Below are 24,032 nucleotides of genomic sequence, written 5' to 3'. Positions count from 1 at the left end.
CGGTACAGAAATGTCAGGAAACTTTCTTACAAAAATGTTCTGCGTTTCCTTAAACGAACCGGTAGACACGTACGCCTCCATTCTATTGCGATTCTTTCTTGTAGAGAATCCATCTCGCTGAGATTTACCTCATATGTCTTAACAAAGTCTTCACGGCCTTCGTACTGAAAACTGACAACACACTACACAAACGTTGTTGCAACAACAGACGATAATGTGGAGTCTGGCTGTCTGTGGCGAGCCGGTTTTTCGTGCGCCACCCGGTATATCAGCTTGAAATCGTTATCGACTGCAAACAAAATGAAATTGTGATGAGACGATCATAAACCTTAAGAAAATGATGGAAGATGAATGACATATTTTCCATTGGATTATTCAAGTTAGAAGAAAAACCTTCATAAGCAGCCACCTATCCAGTACGCACTAATATACTTTCAGTTTTCGTGACTTGATTAAAAAAGAATACATCCACGGGATTTTTCGCAGGAGACGGCAAAGTTTGTCCTCTTTATTTGTATTCTTAATATAGCTATAATAGGAGAAAGGATATGCAAAGAAGTCGCACTGAGGCTGATTTATTTAATACCATCTCGGTATTCACATGACAAACAGTAAGAATGCCAGAAACTTTTACTTAGTGGAGTGTTCAAAATAAAAGAGGGTGTGCACCCAGAATAATGATATACATTTTTACACAAACTCAAATAAAACAATACTTTCACGCCCAGGGGTGTGTGTAAGGAAATTTGGGGACTATTAAGGGTGTTGGGAATGTGCAGAATACTCCCTGGATATAATGTATATTTTTACAACAGAAGTTGTAAGCGTAAAAGAAAAATAAATAAACTACTGCAGCATTAAATTCAGAAAATATTTGCTTATGCCCGGAAACTTAATACAAACTACTCATTTACTTGCTAGGGAGAGGCCATAGTCTCCCTTGTGTATTCCATGGATGTACCTGTATTGCCATATGTTGTTGTATGTACTTGACAACCGAGAGTAACAGAGCCATCTTAACGGTCCCATAGCCACTTGGCCGGGAGCCCCGCAATCATTGGGGGCTTCACGACCAGAATGACATGTATTAATTAGATACATTAGGAGCAAAATATAGACATAGGGACCACAATACAATTGTTTGCTTTGGGGCCTAATATACTGTTAAAATGGTACTGGAGAGTAGATTAGACGGCACAAGCACGGGGCCCCCTTAGGCGCGGGGCCCGATTGGGAGAAATCGGTCCAATCGGCTTAAGGCCGGCCCTGACTCTGCTGTCCAGTTTAATCTATTTACCAGTGCCGTTTTAACAGCATATTAGTTTCCAGAGCAAACAAGTATGTCGTGGTCTCCATTACTAAGTTTTGCTCCTAATACATGCCATTATGCTCGTGGAACCTCCAATGCTTGTGGGGTCCCCAGCCAAGAGCTATTATACCGTTAAGATGGCTCTGCTACTCTCAGTTGTTAAGTACACACAACAGCATATTACAATACAAGTACATCCATAGACTCCAGAAGGGAGGGTATGGCCTCTCCCTAACAAGGAAATGAATAGTTTGTATTAAGTTTCCAGGCATAAGCAAAAGTTTTCTGAATTTATTGCTGCAGTAGTTTATATTTTTTTACAACTTCTATTGTAGAAATATATATTACGTCCAGGGAGTATTGTTCAAACTCCCAACACCGCCCAAATTTCCTTACATACACCCCTGGGCATAAAAATATTGTTTTCTTTGAGTTTGTGTAAAAACGTATAATCATTATACTGGGTGCACACCTCTTTTATTTTGAACACCCCACTAAGTAAAAGTTCCTGGCGTTCTTACTGATTATGTAATGTGATACTACCGCAAATACCGAGATGGTATCAAATAAATCAGCCTCAGTGCGACTTCTTTGCATATCCTTTCTTTTATTTCAGCGGCGCAAATCTGTCTTCAACATTGAGGGAGACGGGTAAGACTGTTCCGTTTTTTTTTTATTATTATTATTATTTTTTTTTATAGCGATGTTCAAAATATTTATGAAGTTGAAAAACAATGCTGTGGGAAATTAGGGAAGCAGAGTTGCCTTCAACATTGGGAGGCTGGCAGAGGCTTATTCTGGGGGGACATTGAATTCAAATTCATCTCACTTTCCTTTATGGCAGTCGGACACAAATTATCACATTTCTGTCCAAAAAACACATTTCAAATCGGATTATTGGGCGGGACAGTCCCCCAGTTCCAAGATTGGGGGACATGTCCTCCTCATCCCCCCGCAATTTGCGCCAGTGCTTATTATAGCTATATTAAAAATACAAATCCAGAGGACAAACTTTGCCCTCTCCTGCGAAAAATCCCGTGATTTTATTTTTTTTTAAATCAAGTCAGGAAAACCAAATGTATATTATTTTTATAGTAGTGCATAATGAATAGGTGGCTGCTTATGAAGGTTTGTCTTCTAACTCGAATAATCCAATCGAAAATATGTCATCCATCTTCCATCAGTTCCTTGAGGTTTGTAGTCGTCTCATCACCATTTCATTTTGTCTGCAGTCGATAATGATTTCAAGCTGATTATACCTTTCGTAAGTAGCTACCTACAGTATTCTCATTAGCGAACATTAGGTTTTAATGACTTGAATTCTTTTCAAGATCTTCGAATATTTGAAACATTACGTGACCCTCTTCCTATTTTAAAAGTCGATAGAGAGACAAGATGACCAACTTCAAGATGGCGACCATGATAAGCATACCCTCAAATAAATGTCTACTTCCTCCCGGTGTCAGTTAACGTGTTTTTGTTTTTCATCCCTTTACCCGTTTTACAAATAAAATGTAATTTTCAAATCTTCAAATGTCTTCTGACTCAAGAACAAAAACGCACTCGGTACCTCCTATCCGTGGACAATTTGAAACTATTAGAACGTGATGTGGACGACTTTCTCTGTCGATTCGTCACTATGGACGAGTGTTGGGTACACCATTACACCCAGAAACAAAACAACAATCCAAACAATGGAAGCACTCCTCCTCTACCCCAAAGAAGGCAAAGGTGATCCCTTTGCTGACAAAGTGATGGCCTCTATTCTTTGGGATTCCCAAGGTGTGATATGCATTGATTACCTGCAAACGGGTCATACCATCACAGGACAATACTATAGTGACTTTCGAAAAAAACTTCGAGTCCAAATTCAAGAAAAAGGGCCGCAAATGCTCTCCAGAGGCGTTCTCTACCATCATGACAATGCTCCCGGCCACACATCAGTAGTTGACATGGCTACTATTTATGAATACGGCTTTGAACTCGTTCCTTATCCACTCTATTCTCCAGATCTGGCCCCTCAGGCTTCCACTTGTTCCCTAATCTAAAAAAGGCTCTTGCAGGACGACGTTTTGCAAGCGATAATGACGTCATGACAGCCGTGAAGGGAGTTTCTGTGGTCACAACCTAAGGAACTTTTTTCTACTGGGATAAGAGCACTGCAGCGCGGTTGGAGCAAGTGTGTTGCTGTCCAATGGGATTATGTTGAAAAATAAAGGTATTACCAAATCTGTAGTTCTTATAGTTTCCTCAAGGCTTAAAACTTTTCAGTTACCCCTCGTATATATATATACAGGAGTTGGACAAAAAAAATCTAGTTTGCAAAAGTGTGAAGATCATACCTAGTATGGTATGGGGCCTCCTTTTGTGTCCAAAACAGATTGGAACCGACGTGGAATGGACGTATACAGCTCCTGAATCGTGGTGTGTGGAATTTTGTACCATTGTTCCTCCAAAACATGCTCCAGTTCCTTAAGGGATGTTGGTGGAGGGTAATGAGACCGAACACGCCTTTTAAACTCAGACCACAATGGCTCAATGATGTTCAGATCTGGTAATTGTGGGACCCAGGGAGGTGTGATAGCTCCTGGTCATGCTCCTCAAACCATGATTTCACCGTTTTTGCAGCGTGACGGTGCCAAACCATCTTGGTAGATGCCATTACCACCAGGGAACAATATTTGGGCCATAGATAAAACCTGGTCCCCCAAAATGGCCTCATACGCCTTAGCATTCGTCATTCCATGCAGGGCTATGTTGGGACCTGCAAAAAACCACGATATCACTGCCCATACTGTAACAGAACCACCCCCATGCTTTACAGTTAGGAGCAGACAGTCTGTATCATAGGTCTGCGACGGTATTCTCCGTACGTAAACACGACCGGTTGTTGGAAACATGGTGAAGGTCGATGCATCGGACCACATTACGTGTTTCCACTGCTCATGAGTCCACGTCTTGTGGTCCTTGCACCACTGGATACGCCTCTTCGCATTTATGCTGTGACCAGGGGTTTGGCGATAGCGATCCTGCTATGAATTTCATTTTATGAAGTTCCCGTCGCACTGTTTGCGATGAAACCGGGTTCTGTAGGCCGGAATTGAGTTCAGACGTAATTTTCATCGCAGTGGTCTTTTTAGCTGCTACAATCCGTTTTGATGCCCTCCGGTCTCTATCTGACAGGATTGTCTTTCGACCACTATTGTGATTTGCAGACGTCGTTTACCCATGAATTGTGTATGCCCTCGTGACATTGGACACAGTGCCTTTCGATACTCCCACAATGTTCGCCACTGTTGCCACTGAAGCTCCAACCAGACGGACACCAACGATCATGCCTCTTTGGAAGTCTGTCAGGTCGCCCATTTTACCGCACCACTTTCACACCACGACACCCACAGGTGAACTGGTTACTGCTGACGGAAGAGTAAGGTCGACATGACACATTGAAAACAAAAAATGAACGGCAACAGCAAGACGTGTTGTACAGTGGAGGGCCAAACTTACGTGTCCTGTATGCAGTGTTTTTAGATTTTTTTGTGTATCCCCTATATAGTGTGTAATAATATTTTCTTTTCATGTTTAGTAAATAATAAAGAATGAGGAAATGTATTGTGGGTCTCGTTTGTTACTCTGGATTATAGAAAATTAATAAAAATATCTGGATCTTTCTGAGCCATACCATACCAGTTATGTGACACAAAATCACCATACCAGTTAAGCTTAAATTAGACGGGAAGAAATCGACTTTATCATTAAAGTAATAATCCTTGTTTTGTACGTAAACGGTACTAATACTATAGCAGTTGGTAATATTAATCATAGATACGCGTAAATAGTATTTTGAGTGACACTCATAGATATAATAAAAGGAAAACGCAATACATTATTTTAGAAAAATTTATTAGTTCTATAACATAAGAAACACGATTGTCAAGTGCAGTTTTAAATACAATATGCAAAAGGCACTTAACTAAGGCTACCAGTGTTACATATTTTACAAAGTATATTCATTAACCTTTTGAGATTCTCACCAAATTTTGTACAAGTTTTATACTAGGTTATTACAAGAAGACATACGTACATTAAATATTAACTAGTAATATTCAATTATTTGTATTTCTTCAAGTGCTCGAAAACGTTACTCCATACATATAGAACTAGAATTTATAGTATATAAATCAAGAGAGCATACAAACTGACATGTTTATACAATTACGTATGTGTGTGTTACAAGAGCATGAATATTAATAACAATGCAGTTAGTGTATCTAAATAATAACATTTTACTCTTAACCTCATAAAGATTTACAAGAATTTCTTTTTGTTACTATGTCATTGTTGAATAATTAAAATAATTTTTATTGCTGCAAAAACAAGACGGAAATTTCAAATTATTTCAAATGCATGCTGCTTATGTCTGTTAAGAATTAGAATTACTTATTATGCATATGTAATGTAAATTCTAGTACATGACCAAATATCACACTACAAAACAATTAACTGTAGTTAGCAGAAAAAAGTTTATGGCATTAGAAATAATATATTTATAACTAGCAGCGTTCACCCCGCTTCGCTGCGGTCACCCCGGAACGCAATAAACTTTGTTACTTAGATAATTTTTACTTTTTCGCTTTCAAGTGATATGATAAAAACCATAGAAGATTGCAGTAAATGTTAACATTATATCGCCTGTCATTTATGTTAACCCGCCCGGCTTCGCTGCGGTCACCCCCGAACGCAATAAACTTTGTTACTTAGATAATTTTTACTTTTTCGCTTTCAAGTGATATGATAAAAACCATTATAACGCCTGTCATTTATGTTAACCCGCCGAGTGACACGGTCATGCGGGTTGCATATACATACGTTTATTTTTATACCTATGATGAACTAACAAAGGATTTGTACGTAATGGACACCTGAATGGTCAATTATCTCAAGACACTGGTAATTGAAAATTAAAGTGATATGATAAAAACCATCTAGGGTCCAAATCCTAATAACCCCCCAAAAATAAAAGAAATTGGTTCAGCCGTATTAGCGTGATGAGCGGACAAAGGATTTGTACGTTCTCTTTTATATATATAGATATCCTTAGATTTCAATAAATATTACTACTTTTATGTGAATTAGAAAAGAATATTATGTGAGACTGCATTTCTATTCCTTTTGATCTCCAGTAAAGAATTCTTTTAAGACATTACAAATTCTCCCCTCAAAAAACACAAGAATAAGATCTAATTACATTTAACGAAAGTTATAAGGTACCCAAATTTCAGTATAACTACGTGATTGTTCCTTGTATGAACTATCAACTTGCTATACAATTATCATTAAATTATGAAATTAGTTTGCTAATAAAAGGAGTTTTATGTCTACAGAAGACAGAATATGGATTTATAGAAGTTAAAATACATTATAAATACAGCTATTATTATTTATATTACAATCAATATTATAATCAATATTACCATGTTTTCCCAAGCCAAATCCCATTTCTATCATCAGCAATACTTGTATGCAATTTCTGAAGGATAATATATATATATATATGGAGTGTATAGTTCGTAAGGCTTTAATACTCACCGAAGCTACAAAGCTTAACAAAAAAAAAAAAAAAAAAAAAAAAAAAAGTAAAAAGCATTTTTCCTTGAAGATTGTAACAACCAAAAAATGACACATTCTATGCACTTGGTTTAGTTTTTTAGTAGTAATAACTTAATAAATGAGGGAAAGAAAAAGTTTCTTTTGGAGTCAAACAATTCTTTAAATACTTTAACGAAGTATATATCAGATACTTCAATTTTAAGAGCCCATATACTATGTGACAATTTTGAGTTATCAATCAATAGCTGACCTGAAAGAAACAATAATTGCAGAAAATTTGTAAGCAACACCATTAAAGGCAAACAAGCATCAGTAATACTGAAGCTGTCAATATTCTCATTTATTCTACTGCAATTGACTTCTAGTAGTAGACAATTGACATCATTAAAGGTTAAATAAACTTAATAATTTCTGAAGCATATTCTGTTTTACTTATTCCTGAAATATTGGAGGTAACATAACTTTGCATAAAATATTATTCATAATTTCTTATAACACCAAAGTATAAGTACCAGAAGAGAATGTCAATAATACAAACCATTTTTATAATATAAACAGAAAAAAGCACTCAGATTTAAAATTCGAACTTCGGGATTACAAATATGTTGTAAACGATTCTTTTAGTAATTATTGAATATGAAACACCATAGTTCTATTTAATAAGAAACGAAGACCTCAGTTATTACAGTCCACAAACGCTAGGATTAACATTTATTTGCTGCAGACAGCAAGAGATTTATAGTTGGGATATTCAAATAAATAGAATTCAAAATGAATTTGAGGCCATAATTGTACCTCAACTTTTTTCTTTAACAAAGAAAGCAGTAAAAAGCATCAGACATGCTTTTGGACTTTGTGGTGGAGAAATACCGTGTGCGTGAGTTTTCTCGGAATTTTTCTGTCCTTCCACTTTTTTCATTCCATCATTTCATTCACTATTGTCCTCACCGTTTCGGTTAATCATAGGACGTTAAACTTAAAAAAAAAAAAAAAAAAACTATTCTTGGTGAGAAAATGAATTGAAAAAAAATAAATAAAAGTGATAGAGCGTTCACCTCCGGTGCTTGGGGTCCCTGGTTCGATCCCAGCTCGCGCCGTGTGGACTTTGTGGTGGACAAACATCGTGCTCGTGGGTTTTCCCGGGGTTCTCCCGTTTTCTCCCACTTTCTTCATTCCACCATTTCACTCATCTCTCATCATCACCGTCTCCTTTAGCCTTACCGGCATAATCGTGGGACGTAAAACTTAAAGATTTCATTTCATTTCATTTCAAATTTTTTGAATATATAAGTCAGTATTGTTCAATTCGCTACTCATTCGCAAGGTCAACCCGGAACGATATCGATCGTTTTCCAGTCTTCTTTTTTTTTTAAATAATAAAAAGGATTTTCCGTCCTGTTACCCCAACTCGAGAAAAAACTGACATGTCCCTGAACACTTCATTATCCACATATAAGGTTATTTTTCTAATACAAAGCAGTAAGAATACAAGAATAACAGAAACAATGTTTTAAAAAGGTCAAATATGATTTCAAAATAATTCAAACGACGATGCTTTCACATCGATTCATCAAATATCCAACAGCAGACGAAATAAATGACATCTTTAATATTTCACTGGTTTGTGAGAAAAGCAAATTACAAACTGTAATTGAAACTTAGTCAGTATTTAATTTTTATAGTGAACGATATATGTCTGTTCAGTCTTAAGGAAAAGACATTGTATAGATTTTTGAACTCAATATTTTAACCCTTTAGTGCATACCGTCCAATATATTGGACGCTCAGAAATGACACGTTAACTCATAAAAAAAAAAAAAAAAAAATTAGGCGTGTCCATTCATTCAAACCTAATCCTAAAACCCGAGGGAACTTCATTCGTCACATGTTGTGACAATATGTTGGTTAACGAATGGGAAGAAGAGAAACTGAATTTCTGCAGTTTAGTTGTGACTTCCACGGTATAAGTAAAATGCTATAAGTATTATTATTATTTGTTATGTTATATTCATATTATCTTTGAGTTCGAAGCTCAGAGAGCTCATACGATTATAATGAATTTCATTTTTGTAATATCATGGTCTTTGCAGATACAAGTATTAGGTTACCCAAGATATTAGACATTCTCTCCATCCCCTCCTAAGCAGGTTAAACGTAACCTAGCACATTATTTTTACAATTTGAGTTTCTGAATGACAATTTATACCAAAAGTATACTTTAAAATTTCGAAATAAATTTTATGCACTAACAGGCTGAGGTGCTTGTAGTAGCCGACAAGTTCGTACATTTGCAGTTAGCTTGTATACAGAGAATACTTAATTAAATTTTCAACGTACTAATAAATAGTTTCATATAGAAACAGTAACTCCCTTAGGAAAGAGAATTACGAATTTGGAAATTTCTTGAGTCATAAGTATCACCATGATTAGTGAAATAAACTGAAGATTTACGCGCAAAATAGTACAATTGAAATATTCTAAACAGTTTCCTTCCATGTTGCATAATTGACTCTGGCACTTGCATCTTACTTTACTTATATATATTTACTGCGAAAATAATTCTACAGAAAAGTAAGATTACACTAACATACGTAAGTAGAACAGGTATGCTTGGCATATATTTTTGGCAGCACATTTTATAAATAATAATCAAAAGCCGTTTATTTCAAAAAAATTACAATTATAATAACAGTATATCCTAATTCAATTTTACTCACTGTCAGCATATTAGATACAATAAAAAGCGTGCTTGAGGAAGATAAAGTGAAATACTTCGTGAATTAAATCTCGTAGATAGGCGAACTATAACTTACAATTATCTAAGCATCACACATACTCGGAATTAAAAGGTATTTTCGACTGATACTGATAAAGAACGAAATGTATTTTTAACAGTCGCGTACTAATGCTAATTTTTATATTAGTATATACCAATGGCGGGAGTCAGTTATTGACCCCATTTTATTTCAATACGGAAACGAACGTGAATATGTTTGCTAACGCTGCAAATATTTAAATTAAGTTTAAAATGAAAGGCTGGATGAAATATGACGCCAAATAATGCACGATGACTTCATTTCTAGTTTCTGCAAAAACAAACAACCCTAAAATAAAATGCCAATAAAATAACTAAAAATAAGGTACAGTTAAAAAAAATACACCATAATCAGGTTCTTTTTGTTGGCCCATTGCCTTTCCTGTAGTTATTCAGTGCTGCACTTCATGCAGGTTCTTTGTATCATCTGTTCTTCCTTCTTGTAATAATAAAAAAAAATATTATGTGATCAGCGTAATGTTTATGAATCAATTTATTCATATTTTTGATAAAATTATTTTGGCCATGCCAAATTAATAATTAATACAGTTACCACCAGGTGAAATATACCTTCAAAAATAAATGTCTTAAATGGTCAAACCTGTTGCAAAAATTAATAATAGAGATATTGTAAATAATATTGTATGGGGTCAACTGCTGACCTCCTCTTCTGGTATGCGACTGTTGAGGACTATTATTTCCTAAATGCATAATCAATAAAACACGAGTTACATGAATATACTCCAATTACCCATTGTCTTTATTTTAAAATTACATATAAAAATGTGAGTAATCGGAGTTCAATAAAGATCATACACTGAAAAATACCAAGATACTCTAATATATATATAAAGAAATACAGGTAAATAAATTCTTTAAAAATGTAACAAAATACTATGTAGTATTCACAAGACATATTTACATAAATCCTCGAACTGAGTTAGATACTACATTACTAATACTGGGATTTCCTCTTGTTCTAAAGATAATAACTAATTACACAACAACCATACATACAATTCTTTTGATAATGTTAACTGTAACAATATACACATCACCGTACACCACCCCACGCAAATTAGAAGACAACACATGCTTTACAATTAAAGAGAAGAATGCATTTAATCCAATTTTGAATTTTCACAAATAACCGGTTTCTAAAATTTCTAAAAATTCCTTATTTTAAAAAAGTATATATTTCTTTTAGTCCTTTTCAAAGTCAATGACGGTGCACATGAACAATATAAAGAAAAAAAAACTAGATTTCGTATTTATCAAGAGAACTGACAAAACTATTACTAGAATGAAAATACACGGATTCAATTTCTTTAATTAGAATATGACGAAATCATTTCTTATAAGTTTTTAATGTTTCACATACATCTTTCAATACCATAATAAATCCATAATAATACCATAATAACAGCATAAAGATTAACTGTTCAGGTAAAGCACTGCAGAGCAATGTACTTTTATAAAATTAAATTACTACTTTAATGGACGACTGAACGACAGTTTCCGACAATATTGTATAAATTAATAATAATAATAATAAAAACCTTCGCCACTGTACACAGATGCTTTATCTTGAACTTACAACTTACCTTTAAATGCAGTACAATTCTAAATGGATAAAATGTAGGCTATTTGATGGAAATCTATTGCAAGAATAATAAATCCTGATTTTATATATTGGAATTACAATTTTGTTTTAAAATAGTTTCCTTTCAAAACTTCAGATCTGAATCCTAGATCGAATATTTTAACACACAAGTACACAGTAAAGTCATGACCTACGCATATTTTTATTCTATACTACCTACGCACTAAGAGTTCCCGAGTAAAACATGGAGGATAAGACTTTTGTGTGAAGATTGAACTTAAATTTCAACACAATCACCTATTAATAAACAAACTTGTGAAGCAAAATGACTTTGTTAAAACTTATTACATAATATTCAATGTTAAAACTAATTCATGGTCATCACTAGGTGTTAGCTGGAAAGCAGTTTGAACCGAAAGTAAGTGCTAACTTAATTTTCTCATTTACAATTTAAGAAAATACCAATCGTTATAATCGTAGGTAATGTTTTTCGAAATTACTGTAACTAAACACGGACTCAATTTTACGCTGTTTCATAATAATAATAGTAGCAATAGTACTAATAAAATATATACAACTTCTTCCACTCTCTTGTTTATAATTACACAAAATTTTAGAAGATAATTTAGAATGCAATTGGTCCTTGAAATATTTAACGAACTTAACACACACATATATATATATATACACACACAACTTCGGTTTCATATTACTGCTTTTTCATAATTATGCTAGAATGTGATTATGAACACCCATGTTAGATCTGAGATTCATATACAAAACTTCATTACAGCAAGCACGACTGTAATTTTTGATGCTGTTGTTGTTTTCTGTCTTAGGTTTCCTTAAGGATGAATGCTATGTGTATATTAATAAAACTGGTCTCCATGAACAATTCTCATTTTGAATTGTTTTAGTATTTTTCTTTCCAGAATTTGTTCTATCTTTTCTTAAAACACGGAATGGTACGTCTATTGACAGATTAATGCAGAAAATTACTATTTTGTGACTTCGCATAATGTTCATGTTCTCTAAAAGTTTCTTTCCATTAATGTTTTATGAACACATATTGTTTCGTTTTAATACTGAGTTTTGTCCAAAATAACAGAACTGGTGCAATACCAACTGGTATTTATCCAATTACAAAAATGGTGAATGTCGTTACACTGTCTTTTTATTCTAGTGACAATAATTTAAGGCAAACCTGGTTATAAGAATGCAGATAAAAGAGAAATTGCGAAAGAATTCGAAGGTATGAGGAAAATTAGTAACTTTTAATTTTCGCGGGATGCACTAGAACGCTGATCATCTGTGAACCATATATATTAATTCTTCCACGATTAACGGCAGAATGAAAGGGAAGGCAATTGAAATACAGATTAGCTGCTACAATATAGCTTTCGAATATATTAATAATATTTGGGGTAACTGATGTGAATACCGCCATGTCAACAATACGCTGATGAAGTGCATAATTTAGTTTAAGAAGCTACTAATACTGCTGAAGAGCTCTTTCAGAGCTCTCTCGTGGATAAGCGGTTAGCAAACGCGCCTTAGGCGCGGGAGACGCGGATTAGATTCCCAGTGGGAGCTCATGTGGTTCAGATTCCACGTTAAGCTGTAGGTTCACGTTTTGTATACACTCGCTACTGAAAGGGATGTTGAACTCAAATCAAATCAAAAATTAACGAGCTGTTTTTGTGGGAACCCCGATGCTGTAAATGTCGCCAACACTAGTGGTCCATTTGCTGGTAAATGCCGATCGTCGATACAGTGATGCGTCGAAGGATTGGCACTAGTGTGAAACTGGCGGCAGAGTTTCGTCGAGTCGAAACAGATATCTAGAGTCGAGGTGCTGAAGTTACCACGCGCAGAAGCGAGGGCTTCATGTTAGTCCGCGCTCCCTCGATTCGTCGCGGAGAATCGCGAAGGAACCAACATGAACTATCGCCAGTCATGTGAGTGCAGTTATTATTATATATATATATATATATATATATATATATATATATATATATATATATATATTTTCCTGACGAATAGTTCCTAAAGTAAAATCCGGGGATCAAGAGTAATCCCTGCCTCTACATCATAAGTGAAAAAATCTTGGGATGAGTACGTATATTGTATGCATTTAGATGGCAACTGTCGCCGATCATTAGAAAGTGAATATGGGAGAACTATGAAATAAAGTAAATAGACGCGCGTCATTTTGTTTTAAAATAAACTCAAACTGTTATTGTCGAATATACACTGTTAAAGGAGCACTCTGATCGGCCAAATTAAAAAGACCTCAACGATTTATCCCTCTACAAGCGAGGTTTTATTCATCGCCTCCGTGGCGAAGTCGAAAGAAAACGCGCCCGGTAATCATAAGGTTGGTGGTTCGCGCCCAGCCCGCTGTACTCTTTTTGTGCTTTTTAGACTCACCTTAACGTTAACAAATCACACATATGGGCGATTTAACATATTTTACCGGAGTTATTTTGTGATTGATTGGCGTTTCGTCGCATCTCTGCCGCTGGTGGTATAATTTTCAAAACGAAAGTGGGGTCATCGCGGATCGTCGCTGCAGGGTCGCCAATTTTTAGCGAGATGTCGCTAGTTGCCCATCGGTGGTCCACCGACGCTTATGGCATGGGGACATTTATTGGTATTCTGCGTGCGCTATAGCACGTTTTCGAGAAATATGATTTCCGTTAGTTCACCCGAGGCCTTGTGAAAGAAGACACGATGTGATATCTGAAGGAACAGAAACATAGTCAATTTTCTCAGAAACGTTTTGGAAAGTATTCCCTGTTCTCCTTACACATGTCTCCAATATCTATTGTCACATAAGACTTTAGCTCATTGCAAGTGATAAAAAAGTTTCCTTTTTTAAGTATCGAGTATAGTAATGAATAACTAAAATAATGTAAATAGACAATCTGCCCATATATGCTCGTTAGCAATAGCAATACCATCATCTAGCGATATTGTCTTCATTGTAGTTACATTAAAATTTGCGTTTAATATTCTGTTTGTTTGCATGTGTCCAGAAATTGGTATAGAACTACTACAGACGATATAAATTGATTCGAAGGATGTTTCAAGTTTTATAATTTTAACAAATGAGGAGAATCGTAGTTATAAGAAACGTAAAGCAATAATTTCTACTGTTTTGTTGATAAGTATGAATTTATTCCTTAGCCTTTTGTGTGTGTGTTGTGCTTTTCCTTTTGTCATCTTGAAGTGTCTATATGTGACCACTTCTGATTTCCATGTATCCTGGGAATTATATAAACAGAGCAAACAGTTTCTTAAAGTTTTTGCTCGAGGATTGTACAGTTCGCAGAAAAAAAAAAAAAAAAACCTGCAACATGAGCATGTAAGTTTACTGTGAAACTACGAAGTCTTCTGCTCCATAATAAAGTGCAGGGGAGGACGCCGAGGTTTCTCCTGGCGTGATTCGTACCACTTAGACGTTTTGTTGATTCCCTTGGCTGTTAGGAGTAGTTTTACAATAAACTTACATGCTCATGTTGCAGGTTTTTTGCTCCGAATTGTACAAGCTCGCAAGTCCTCAAAACGCTATTTCAAGGTTTAAAACAATAGAAAAATTATTATTATTAGCTGAGCGTTCCACGGCTATGTCCTTAAGGCTAAAGAAGAAGGAGGATGATTAATGAAAGTGAATGACTGTGAAATTAATTTTGCTCTCTCACCGGGAACCAAACCCAGGACTATGTGCACCAAAGGCCAATGCATAGCCATTTGATCAGTGGGCAGGGCTTTAAGGCTACAGAAATCAGTCTCTATGACCTAAGTGTGTCATTTGCTCCTAGTTTAATCTCAGAGAGATCAAACGATGTACACAAGCCTGTAACTCATAAAGAATTTATATTCCATTTCGTCAGATATGTCTGCAGACCAGAATCTTACACATTATGATGGACATCACAATCATACAAACTTTAGATTGCAACTTTCCATACGAAGAAGTGTGGCTGAGATTTTGAAAAACATCACAGCTTCAGCGTCCAAATGTTTGCAGAAATTAATTTAATAGCAGAACAGTTATTTTGAAACGGAAATTGTTAGTAGAATTTCAAAGACAAAGACAAATCATAATCATTAATGAAAATCACGAAGACAGATCAAATATGGCTGTACGAACCAAACAAGCTGAGCGGGATGTTCGTCAACGAAGTCATGAGTGAGTAGAAATTAGCCTATTACGAAGAAGTACACTCATGTCCAAAATGATTGTCGCATATCTATAACTGTCTTCTTGTAAGAATATAATTTGATAATTATTTTGCAGGGTACTTTTAATACTGATTATATACGTATAATCGGAAAAAGTATATTTGTGGTAAATTTCATAGGAAGAGAATTAGAATGAGTAAAACAAAATGTTGCTAAATGGACAAGAAAGTTTTATTTTCGTTTTATTGTTCTTATTTACTGCTCTTTTGACTTGAAATTTGCCACATACATGTCTTTGCCGATTATACACATACTAACATTATAAGAAATACCGGGTGAATTCATTATCAAATTATATTTCTACAACAACATATTTATAGACATGCGACAATAATTTTGGACATAAGTGTACCATCAAGAAAGACATTTTTGTGGTGATTGTAGATAGTTTTATTACCAACAACAAGAGAAGAAATTTTGGATTCAACGTGTGGAATGCAAAACGTGATTTCATGAAAACAATCATGGAAGTGTGTATATCAATGGTTGGAGTTTGCCATAAACGTGACAACGGCTTTGCACTGTTGGACGATTAATATTTTTTTTTTTAAATTTTTTTTTCTACAGGACATCTGCGTTATGCGAATTCACAGAATAGGCCCATTGTTTTAAATACTTACTGAACATATTTATTAAACTTACGCCTGATTGTGTATTATTATTTGCTGCAGATTTCTTTATTGTGTTATCGATTATATTTGTTCTTACACTAGGTTAGAAACCTACCACTCAAACGTGTGCTTCCATTTTGTAAATCCTAGGATATTAGCTTGAAGTACTTGCAATATCGCCGTTTTACCTACTGTAACAAAAGCATTAATAAACTGTAGCTGTTTTTGAAATTGAATATTCAGGTGGTGACCATTTTAGTACAAGATCCTAGGTAGTTAATATATTATTCACATTTCCTTTGTTGTTGAAAAATGAATGACTTATATTCAATATTTTGAATTGGTGGCGATATTCTCATTAGTTACCTCATATCGCAACAAGGATAATTACATAAAAAGAACACAAAATTATGTAAAATATCTACCAATCTAGATTATCGAATAGGATTTCACCGACTCGTAAAAAATGTAAGAATAAAATCTGATCCTCATATGCAGCGATTGATTTGTCTGTGTATGCTGCATGCACATCCAGATTCTTTGAACAATTGATGGATATACTCTCAGTTATCAGTACAGCTCTCATGAACATACTACATTCACAATTTGACACTTAGACAATAAGTCTACTCATATACTTTATATTCGCAATAAGCTACACCGAATTCCATTACATTACAAAACAGCTGCAATGTTCTTTTCGTTATAAAGAAACACATGTGTCATAAACATCTTTCCAAACTTCGAAAATCATTTGGCTAAGATATACTTTGTTAATTCTCTCTTATAATGCAGTAATGAACTGCGAATTTGGTTTTTACTCCTCATGTCTATTCTCATTGATGTGGACTGTTTACAAACTGGATATCATGGATATTTATGGCACACGAAAAGTACATATAAAATCATACGTAACGTACACAATAATTATTAGAAGTCAAGTTACTGACCATATGAACATAGTTACCACTCCTGAAATTTACAAATGGCTTCAGTATATATACAAATGTATTTCATATTGCCACACTGACCATACAACATACACCCCGGAGTTAAGAAGTCAGAACATCTGCAAATATAAAACAATGCAAATCTTTTATGATCTGATTGCCCAATGTATTAAACGAAATTCAGTCTTCCGAAATCCCTGTAAAAACAATCGAAGAACACACAATTGCGTGATTAAAACACACAAGCAAAACCTTCACCGATGACACTAATAGACAAAAAATATTTATAAATAACTCCTCCACATTCTCGACTATTAATTAACATATTATTTTTTAAAAAACGTCATGAATAATGTACACGTACAGCATTATGAGCCTAATTAAATTATAAATTTCTAACAGTACCCTGTTACGTCTACTCCTGTAATTATACAAGGTTTATATGATCTAAAAGCACCGTTGCATATTCATACACAAATGTATTTCATATTGCAATATCAAACCTTTGGTATATTGGACATATGTTTGCTCGTACATCTAAAAACAAGTCAAAATGCATTAAATATTTTACAATCATTTAATTAAAAAATGAAATGGCATTGCTAAAAATGGACAACCTTGTAACATATACGCTATTCATAGAGCATTGTATTAACAAGAAATGACTCTTGCAACAGTAACATTTACAGATCTGTAACAGGACCTAAAATAGTCACCTGAGGTGAACCAGGAGATTTGGTATCAGTGCTGGTACTACTGCTGCCAACACTTGCGAGCGACTCACTTGTATTGTCCAAAGAGCTCGGCTCAAGGGAAACAGCGTTTGTCTCCGATTCCCTAGAACTTACTTCTTTGTTTTGATTGATAACCATGTCTTCTTGGTGCTCAGAAACGCTGTCAATGGAGAGACCATTCATGGTATTGATTTTCTTTCGCAAAATTCCAACCAATCGTTCCAGCCTGTAACAATGAAATAACAAATTCTAACTTTCATATTTCTCGATATAAGCAATAGAAATTATACTGTCTCTTAAAACATATATACAGATTTGAAAAATATTCCCTCTCTTATGAAACGAATTCTTTAACAAGTGCACTCAAAGCTAGGCCTGAGTAAGTAACAAATGTCTGAGTAAACGGAACTGCAGGTCGGGAATCTTTCTAATGCATAACTGCTTGCACTACTTCGTTCCAAGTGTTCCAACTATAACATAGGGTACATAATAATGTTTGATTCCATTAAAAAAAAAATACTACCAAGATGCGCAAAACAGTTGGACGCATGTATGACTAAGATTAATCGATACAGAATTTTCTATTTTGAACGAGTATAAAGTAGATCTAATTATCAAAAAGATACAAACAAAATATAAATATATGGTTGTGTATACATGTTATGCAATGCACTCTAATTCTTAACACCTAGTAGGTCAGTATTTTTAATGGATAATTAAAATCCAATAACCAAAAAGAGTGATTAATGACTAATTTGGAACATGATAGACAAGTGCTGCATCCCATTTTCTTGAAACGATTAGGCAACATATATAATACGTAGTCATTGGTTCTCTGAAAATTCACATGTTACATAAAACATCCCTGTATCGTGTCGTTTCATCATTTGTACTTTATTTCTTTGGATATGACATTACATTGAAAACCTTACCGACTTCTTCAAACATTTTATTGCGGTACTTACTTTGAAGAATGCTACTGCAAGTCCAGAAATATATCACACGGCAACATAACGAAGATTGAAAGGAAAATAAACTAAAAAGCATCTTCTGAGAATCCATAACTAATTATACAATTTCTAAAGCTCTGTCACTAACCACAGAACCAGCTAAAATGCAAGCGTTCGAAAAGCAAATGACCTTGTAATAATAATAATAATTCATCCGAAGAAAATGTAACTTACCTGATTAATACGACGTGAGACCACTGTTAACCCGCAGAGAAGATCTGATTAGTTGTGGAATAGATGCATGTAAGTTGTGAATTGTTTCCAGATAAACATTGTACATACCATTCCTCACACAATACAGTACTCAGTTTCATTCGCCAAAATCTGAGCGCCAGACATGATCACTAGTGTTCAATAATATTGAGGTCTGGTGATTAAAAATGTCAGGGAAACGTAGTTTATCTCAATGTTCATGAAACAGTTTGTTAGCAACTCCAGTAGTGTGCATCGGTAGATTGTCATCTTGAAAAATTACATTATTGGCAGGAAACATCTTTACTACAGGATGTATGTGGTCACATAAAATATCCACATACACAACGACAATAACGCGTTCTGTGAGAGTGAACACAGAATCTACGGAATACCCAGAAATTGCAGGACATAGCATCACAGAGCCACCACCACTTTCTGTTTCATGGTAGGTACGGTTGCCTACGAGACAAGAATTGAAGTTGTCTCATCTCGGAAGGTGCATCTCGTTACGAAACTTGCCTCGTCTCGTAGTCAACACAAACGACAGGAAGGAGACTACATGAAGCATACGCTTCTTTGAGGGTCCGATACACATATGATGTTGGAAATAAGATGAGAGAGGGCTCATCGTACTATATTCCATATTTCTAATCATAAGTGATACATTTTGCATGTTCTCGGTACCATTTTCTTCGCGCTAAAGCGTTGTTGGTGGTGATCAACGACGTAGAAATTGCAACCCAACCGCAGATGCTCAAGTTATAAAATTCGTATTGAACTGTGTCGCAATAGGCTGAACAACTGAGTGCTGTGCTTGCTGTATGAGGAATAATATGAATGGAATCTATGGAAACCATTCATGACTTACATGCTTCAATTCCACGACAAATCAGAGCTGTTTTACAGTTAATCGTTGTTCCATAACGTATTAATCAAGTTAAGTTGGATTTTCTTGAGGTACTTTAGTTTTCCATTACTAGGTCATAACCATCTGTATATCCATTACTAGGTCATTTTCCTGTAGGAAACGTGTGGTAAAGATAAACGTACATTGTCCATATTGAGATTTTTGTACAATTCCATGACTCCAGCCTTAGTAACGTATGCAAGCTGAGTGGTCTTATTGTCTTTCTTATTAGCTACGTTAACGTTAAAAAAATATAGTTTGGCTAGATTAGCTTAGTGTGTGTTATGTAATAATACAAGAAGAAAATTTTATATTTTCTCCTTGTGATAGGTCACAATTGCGGGATACGACAAAATCTCGCGGCCGAAACATCGCCGCCCAAAACCTTGCGTGGCCAAAACGTCGCCGCCCAAAACCAAGTGGGCCAAAATCTCACTTGGTCAAAACCTTGCAGGATGAACACTCTCCTTAAAATTTACCCAATGAGTTTCTTAATATGCAATTCCACATTGCAAATAATAATAATAAGAAGAAGAGAAGAAGGAGGAGGAGACAAAACATCGTGAGGGTTTTCTCGGGGATATTCCCGTTTCTTCCCACTTTCTTCATTCCCGCATTTCCTTCATCCTGATCATCTAAGTGAAATTATAAAAAAAACATCCCAGGCCTGAACCTAATCTATGTTGAAAATTTTTTATCGAAATCAGTCGGGTGGCTCAAGAGGTATGATGTCACAAACATAGTCATTTTCATTTTTATATACAGGGTGGCTCAAAAGTAGGTATACAATCCTGTACTGATCAACACATTGCTTTTTATATTATTTCTTATTGTTATCCACCAGGTAGACATAGTTTCTTCATTATTTGTTCTTAATGTCTTTTTACTTACATTTTAAGCTCGGAACAGCCGAAGCAAATACACCTATAATCTAGAATGTTATACTTGATCAGTGCAGGGGTGTATATCTACTTTTGGGCCACCTTGTATATAGATTTCCAAAGCACGCGTTAAAATAATGACAAGAAAAGTTCTAATGCAATTACTGGTATGTGTTATTACTAAATATATACATATAACGGTATATAGAACATTCTACATCTTAGAAATCGTCGTGATGTGGTTTTATATTGGCGACATTTCTTCCCAGGTGAGATTCTGTGTTGTGAGATCAGGACCGCGAGGTTTTGGGTATGGCGAGATTTTGGGACGCGAGGTTCTGGCCTGGCGAGATTTTGTACCGAAACCAACAACTGAGGAGTTTGATGCAAGTCTGAATCATGCAGTTGGAGAAAAACGATGCTGAAAATTTAAATAGTGTTTTTCTTACATAAAACAATGTAATATGCAGCATTTTATTCCGATATTGAATTGAAATGTTAGCAGGAGACTAACAACCATGGCAAAAGCCACAAATGCGTTTGATGCAAAAAGAGCGTAAACTCACTTACGCCTTTATTACATCGAACTCCTCAATTGCATTTTATGTTACTTTCATATTCACACTATACCTTTAATTCAAAGGTATTAGATCAGTTTACGTAATATTAAGGTCAGTATTCGTCCGTTTCATTTAATGGTTTCTGCGTAATTTACTTCTATTTACTTTAAAACAAATCTATTATTATATCATTATCTTCTGAAGGTATAGTACTTATAATAATGAGTATCTGCTGTATTTGTGATCGTATAAAGCATGACTTCTGTAAGTGGCAAAACGAAATTAATATCCAATAAAACTGTGAGGTAAAAAGATCTCCTCCTTTTTATAAGTACAAGTTTGTCATATTGCTTAATTGATGACACGAAATTTAGAAGCTGCAAATCTGGTACAGAAAATTACAGAACGACTTCTTGTCCAATTAAACCTGTTGAGTATAGGAGAAAACATTGCAAAGTTTAATTTTGTGCCCTAAATAAAATCTTATCCTAGATGGTTTCACCCGTTAAATAATTAAACGATTTTAAAATTGTTTTATAATTTTATTTCCGTCATTCTTAAAGATAAGTAACTACTAATACTTATTAAAACGTATGCATTAGCATGTCCCACTGCGTAATTGTTTGTTATGTATTTATTTATTCTTCAAATACGTCTCTGTACAAAACATTATTAGTTTGCTAGCTTGTATTGTTTTATAAATAATACATAATATTTTGTCATTTATATGAAACTCTTTTATGTTTTTATGAAAATACTATATTCCTTGGTTTCTTTATTGACTTTCTTCTGTTATGCTTCTAATTAGTAATTAACTGTTTCCTCCGAAACGTCTATCACAAAGAAGATTATACAAGACAACTGTTGTTGGAACTACTTTCCGTTCCAGGTTTGCTAAGAATCCTCTAATTAATAAGTGCACAAATTATGGGTTCAGTCAGCATTACTAAGCAATAGATTAGCTCTAATAGTCTCATTATTTTATGAAATTTGTTTTCTATTTGAAAGTTACGAAATATGTATAAGACAGGTTCACAAGCTCGAGTCCAACAAACTAGTGGGTCCAGAAGGGTCATTAGGTGGTGGGCGGATTACTTCCCGGACAATTAATATAGGTTTGAAATTCGGTGCTTTATACATATTGTGAAAATGAAGATATAATTATGTAACAGTGTGAAGGATTGATTTTGTTTTTTGTACTCTTTAAAGAAAGAAAGTTTGTTTATGTGTACTACCTTCAAAGTTACACGTGGCATAAGTCTTTAAGTCTTTTCTTTCAGCACAACTTTTTTTTTTTTTTTTGTATCGGCTACTATATGTGGGAATAAGTTGGTGGGATACTGTGATAAAATTATGTTGTGTATGTAATTTTGTGTGTGATTAAACAATGATAATACATATCAGTGTACGTACAGTTAGGATAAGCTTTTACTATGAACTAAACAACTAATTTGTGTTGAATTGGAGAGATATCTACAGAACTATAAGTGGATGAAGTGGCGTATGTTTGTATCTTTGAGTTTATCGTCGTACAATTATGCCTTCAAGGTACTTACTGAATAAGTGTTGAATGATTAGGGTTGTTATTCATAAACACCTACACCTGAGAACTTGTGCTTTAGAAACAGAATTGGATTGGATTGAACTTAGCGTGCCTTCTTCCAATCAGCGAGGTTATTGCAGTCATGGACTTAATAGTAACGTGGGATTGTACCAGGAGTCGAACCCAGATCCCCATCGCCGCCGGTGAACTTGAAGTTAATTTGAGTATGAATTGCATAGTTTGATCCCTTGTAGCATCGAGGTTATACGAGACAAGAGATTCCAATCACATGAACCCCACTGGGAATCAAACCAGAGGTTTCCCGCGCCGAAAGCCTACGTGTTAAGCATATACCTCGGGTGACTTTAGGTGTATTTGAGTGGGTTTGGGTTGTGTATAACAATGAATTGCGCGAAATTTAGAACACCATCGAGGTTATACGAGACCCACCGAGGTTTGACCCACAGGAATTCAAACCAGGGATCTCCCGCGCCGAAAGCCATATAGCTCCACTGACTTTATGTAAGTATGACTTGTTTAGACTTTTAGGGCTTTATACAGAGTCGTTCTGACACGTGATTAATGCCATACTAAAGAGTTCGACTAACATATGTTTCCTACAGTACTCAGGCCTTTAGTATGACGCTAATCGTACGTCAAAACGACTCTGCACAAAGCCCTTAACGTCCCGTTTCAACACTGAAGCTATGAACCTTTCGCCACAAATCGATCTTGGATTTTTCGCCTTACAGATTTAGTAATAAAAAAAAAATGAAAATGTGGGAGTCATGTGTCTTCATCATTTACCTTTCCTGTACTTATCATCTGTTATTATCATAGAATGCCACTGATTATTTTCTCTTACTTAATCATCTTCGTATATTATATTAGTACTGGATTTACGTATCGATCTAAGGATGCTCGGAACCGGTTCCTGGTGGAACCGGTTTTTGATTCTGAACGGATTCGGTTCTAGAAGATCCGGTTCCGGAACCGGGTTTTCCGATCCAGGTCTGGAAACGGTTCCTAACATCCGGTTCTGGAACCGGGTTTTCG

At 35.1% G+C, this 24,032-nt stretch overlaps 1 protein-coding gene across 3 annotated transcripts in view; it reads right to left on the bottom strand.

The window, feature by feature from the left end:
* LOC145664359 (uncharacterized) overlaps positions 1–24,032 on the bottom strand; it is a 302,947-nt gene that overhangs the window by 17,096 nt on the left and 261,819 nt on the right. For 2 of the 3 annotated variants that reach the window (XM_081730993.1, XM_081730995.1), the window contains exon 9: positions 6,277–18,106. The exons of the other annotated variant lie outside the window; for it this stretch is intronic. In XM_081730993.1, coding sequence (XP_081587119.1) covers positions 17,830–18,106 — 277 coding nt within the window. In that variant the 3' untranslated portion in view covers positions 6,277–17,829. Of the gene's footprint in view, positions 1–6,276; positions 18,107–24,032 lie in introns of those variants that run through there. 3 annotated transcript variants of the gene reach the window in all.

Source organism: Thermobia domestica, chromosome 11, assembly GCF_964235325.1.
Source record: "Thermobia domestica chromosome 11, izTheDome1.hap1.1, whole genome shotgun sequence".
Classification (NCBI taxonomy): Eukaryota; Metazoa; Arthropoda; class Insecta; order Zygentoma; family Lepismatidae; genus Thermobia; species Thermobia domestica.
This window is presented reverse-complemented; position numbering and strand designations above follow the sequence as displayed.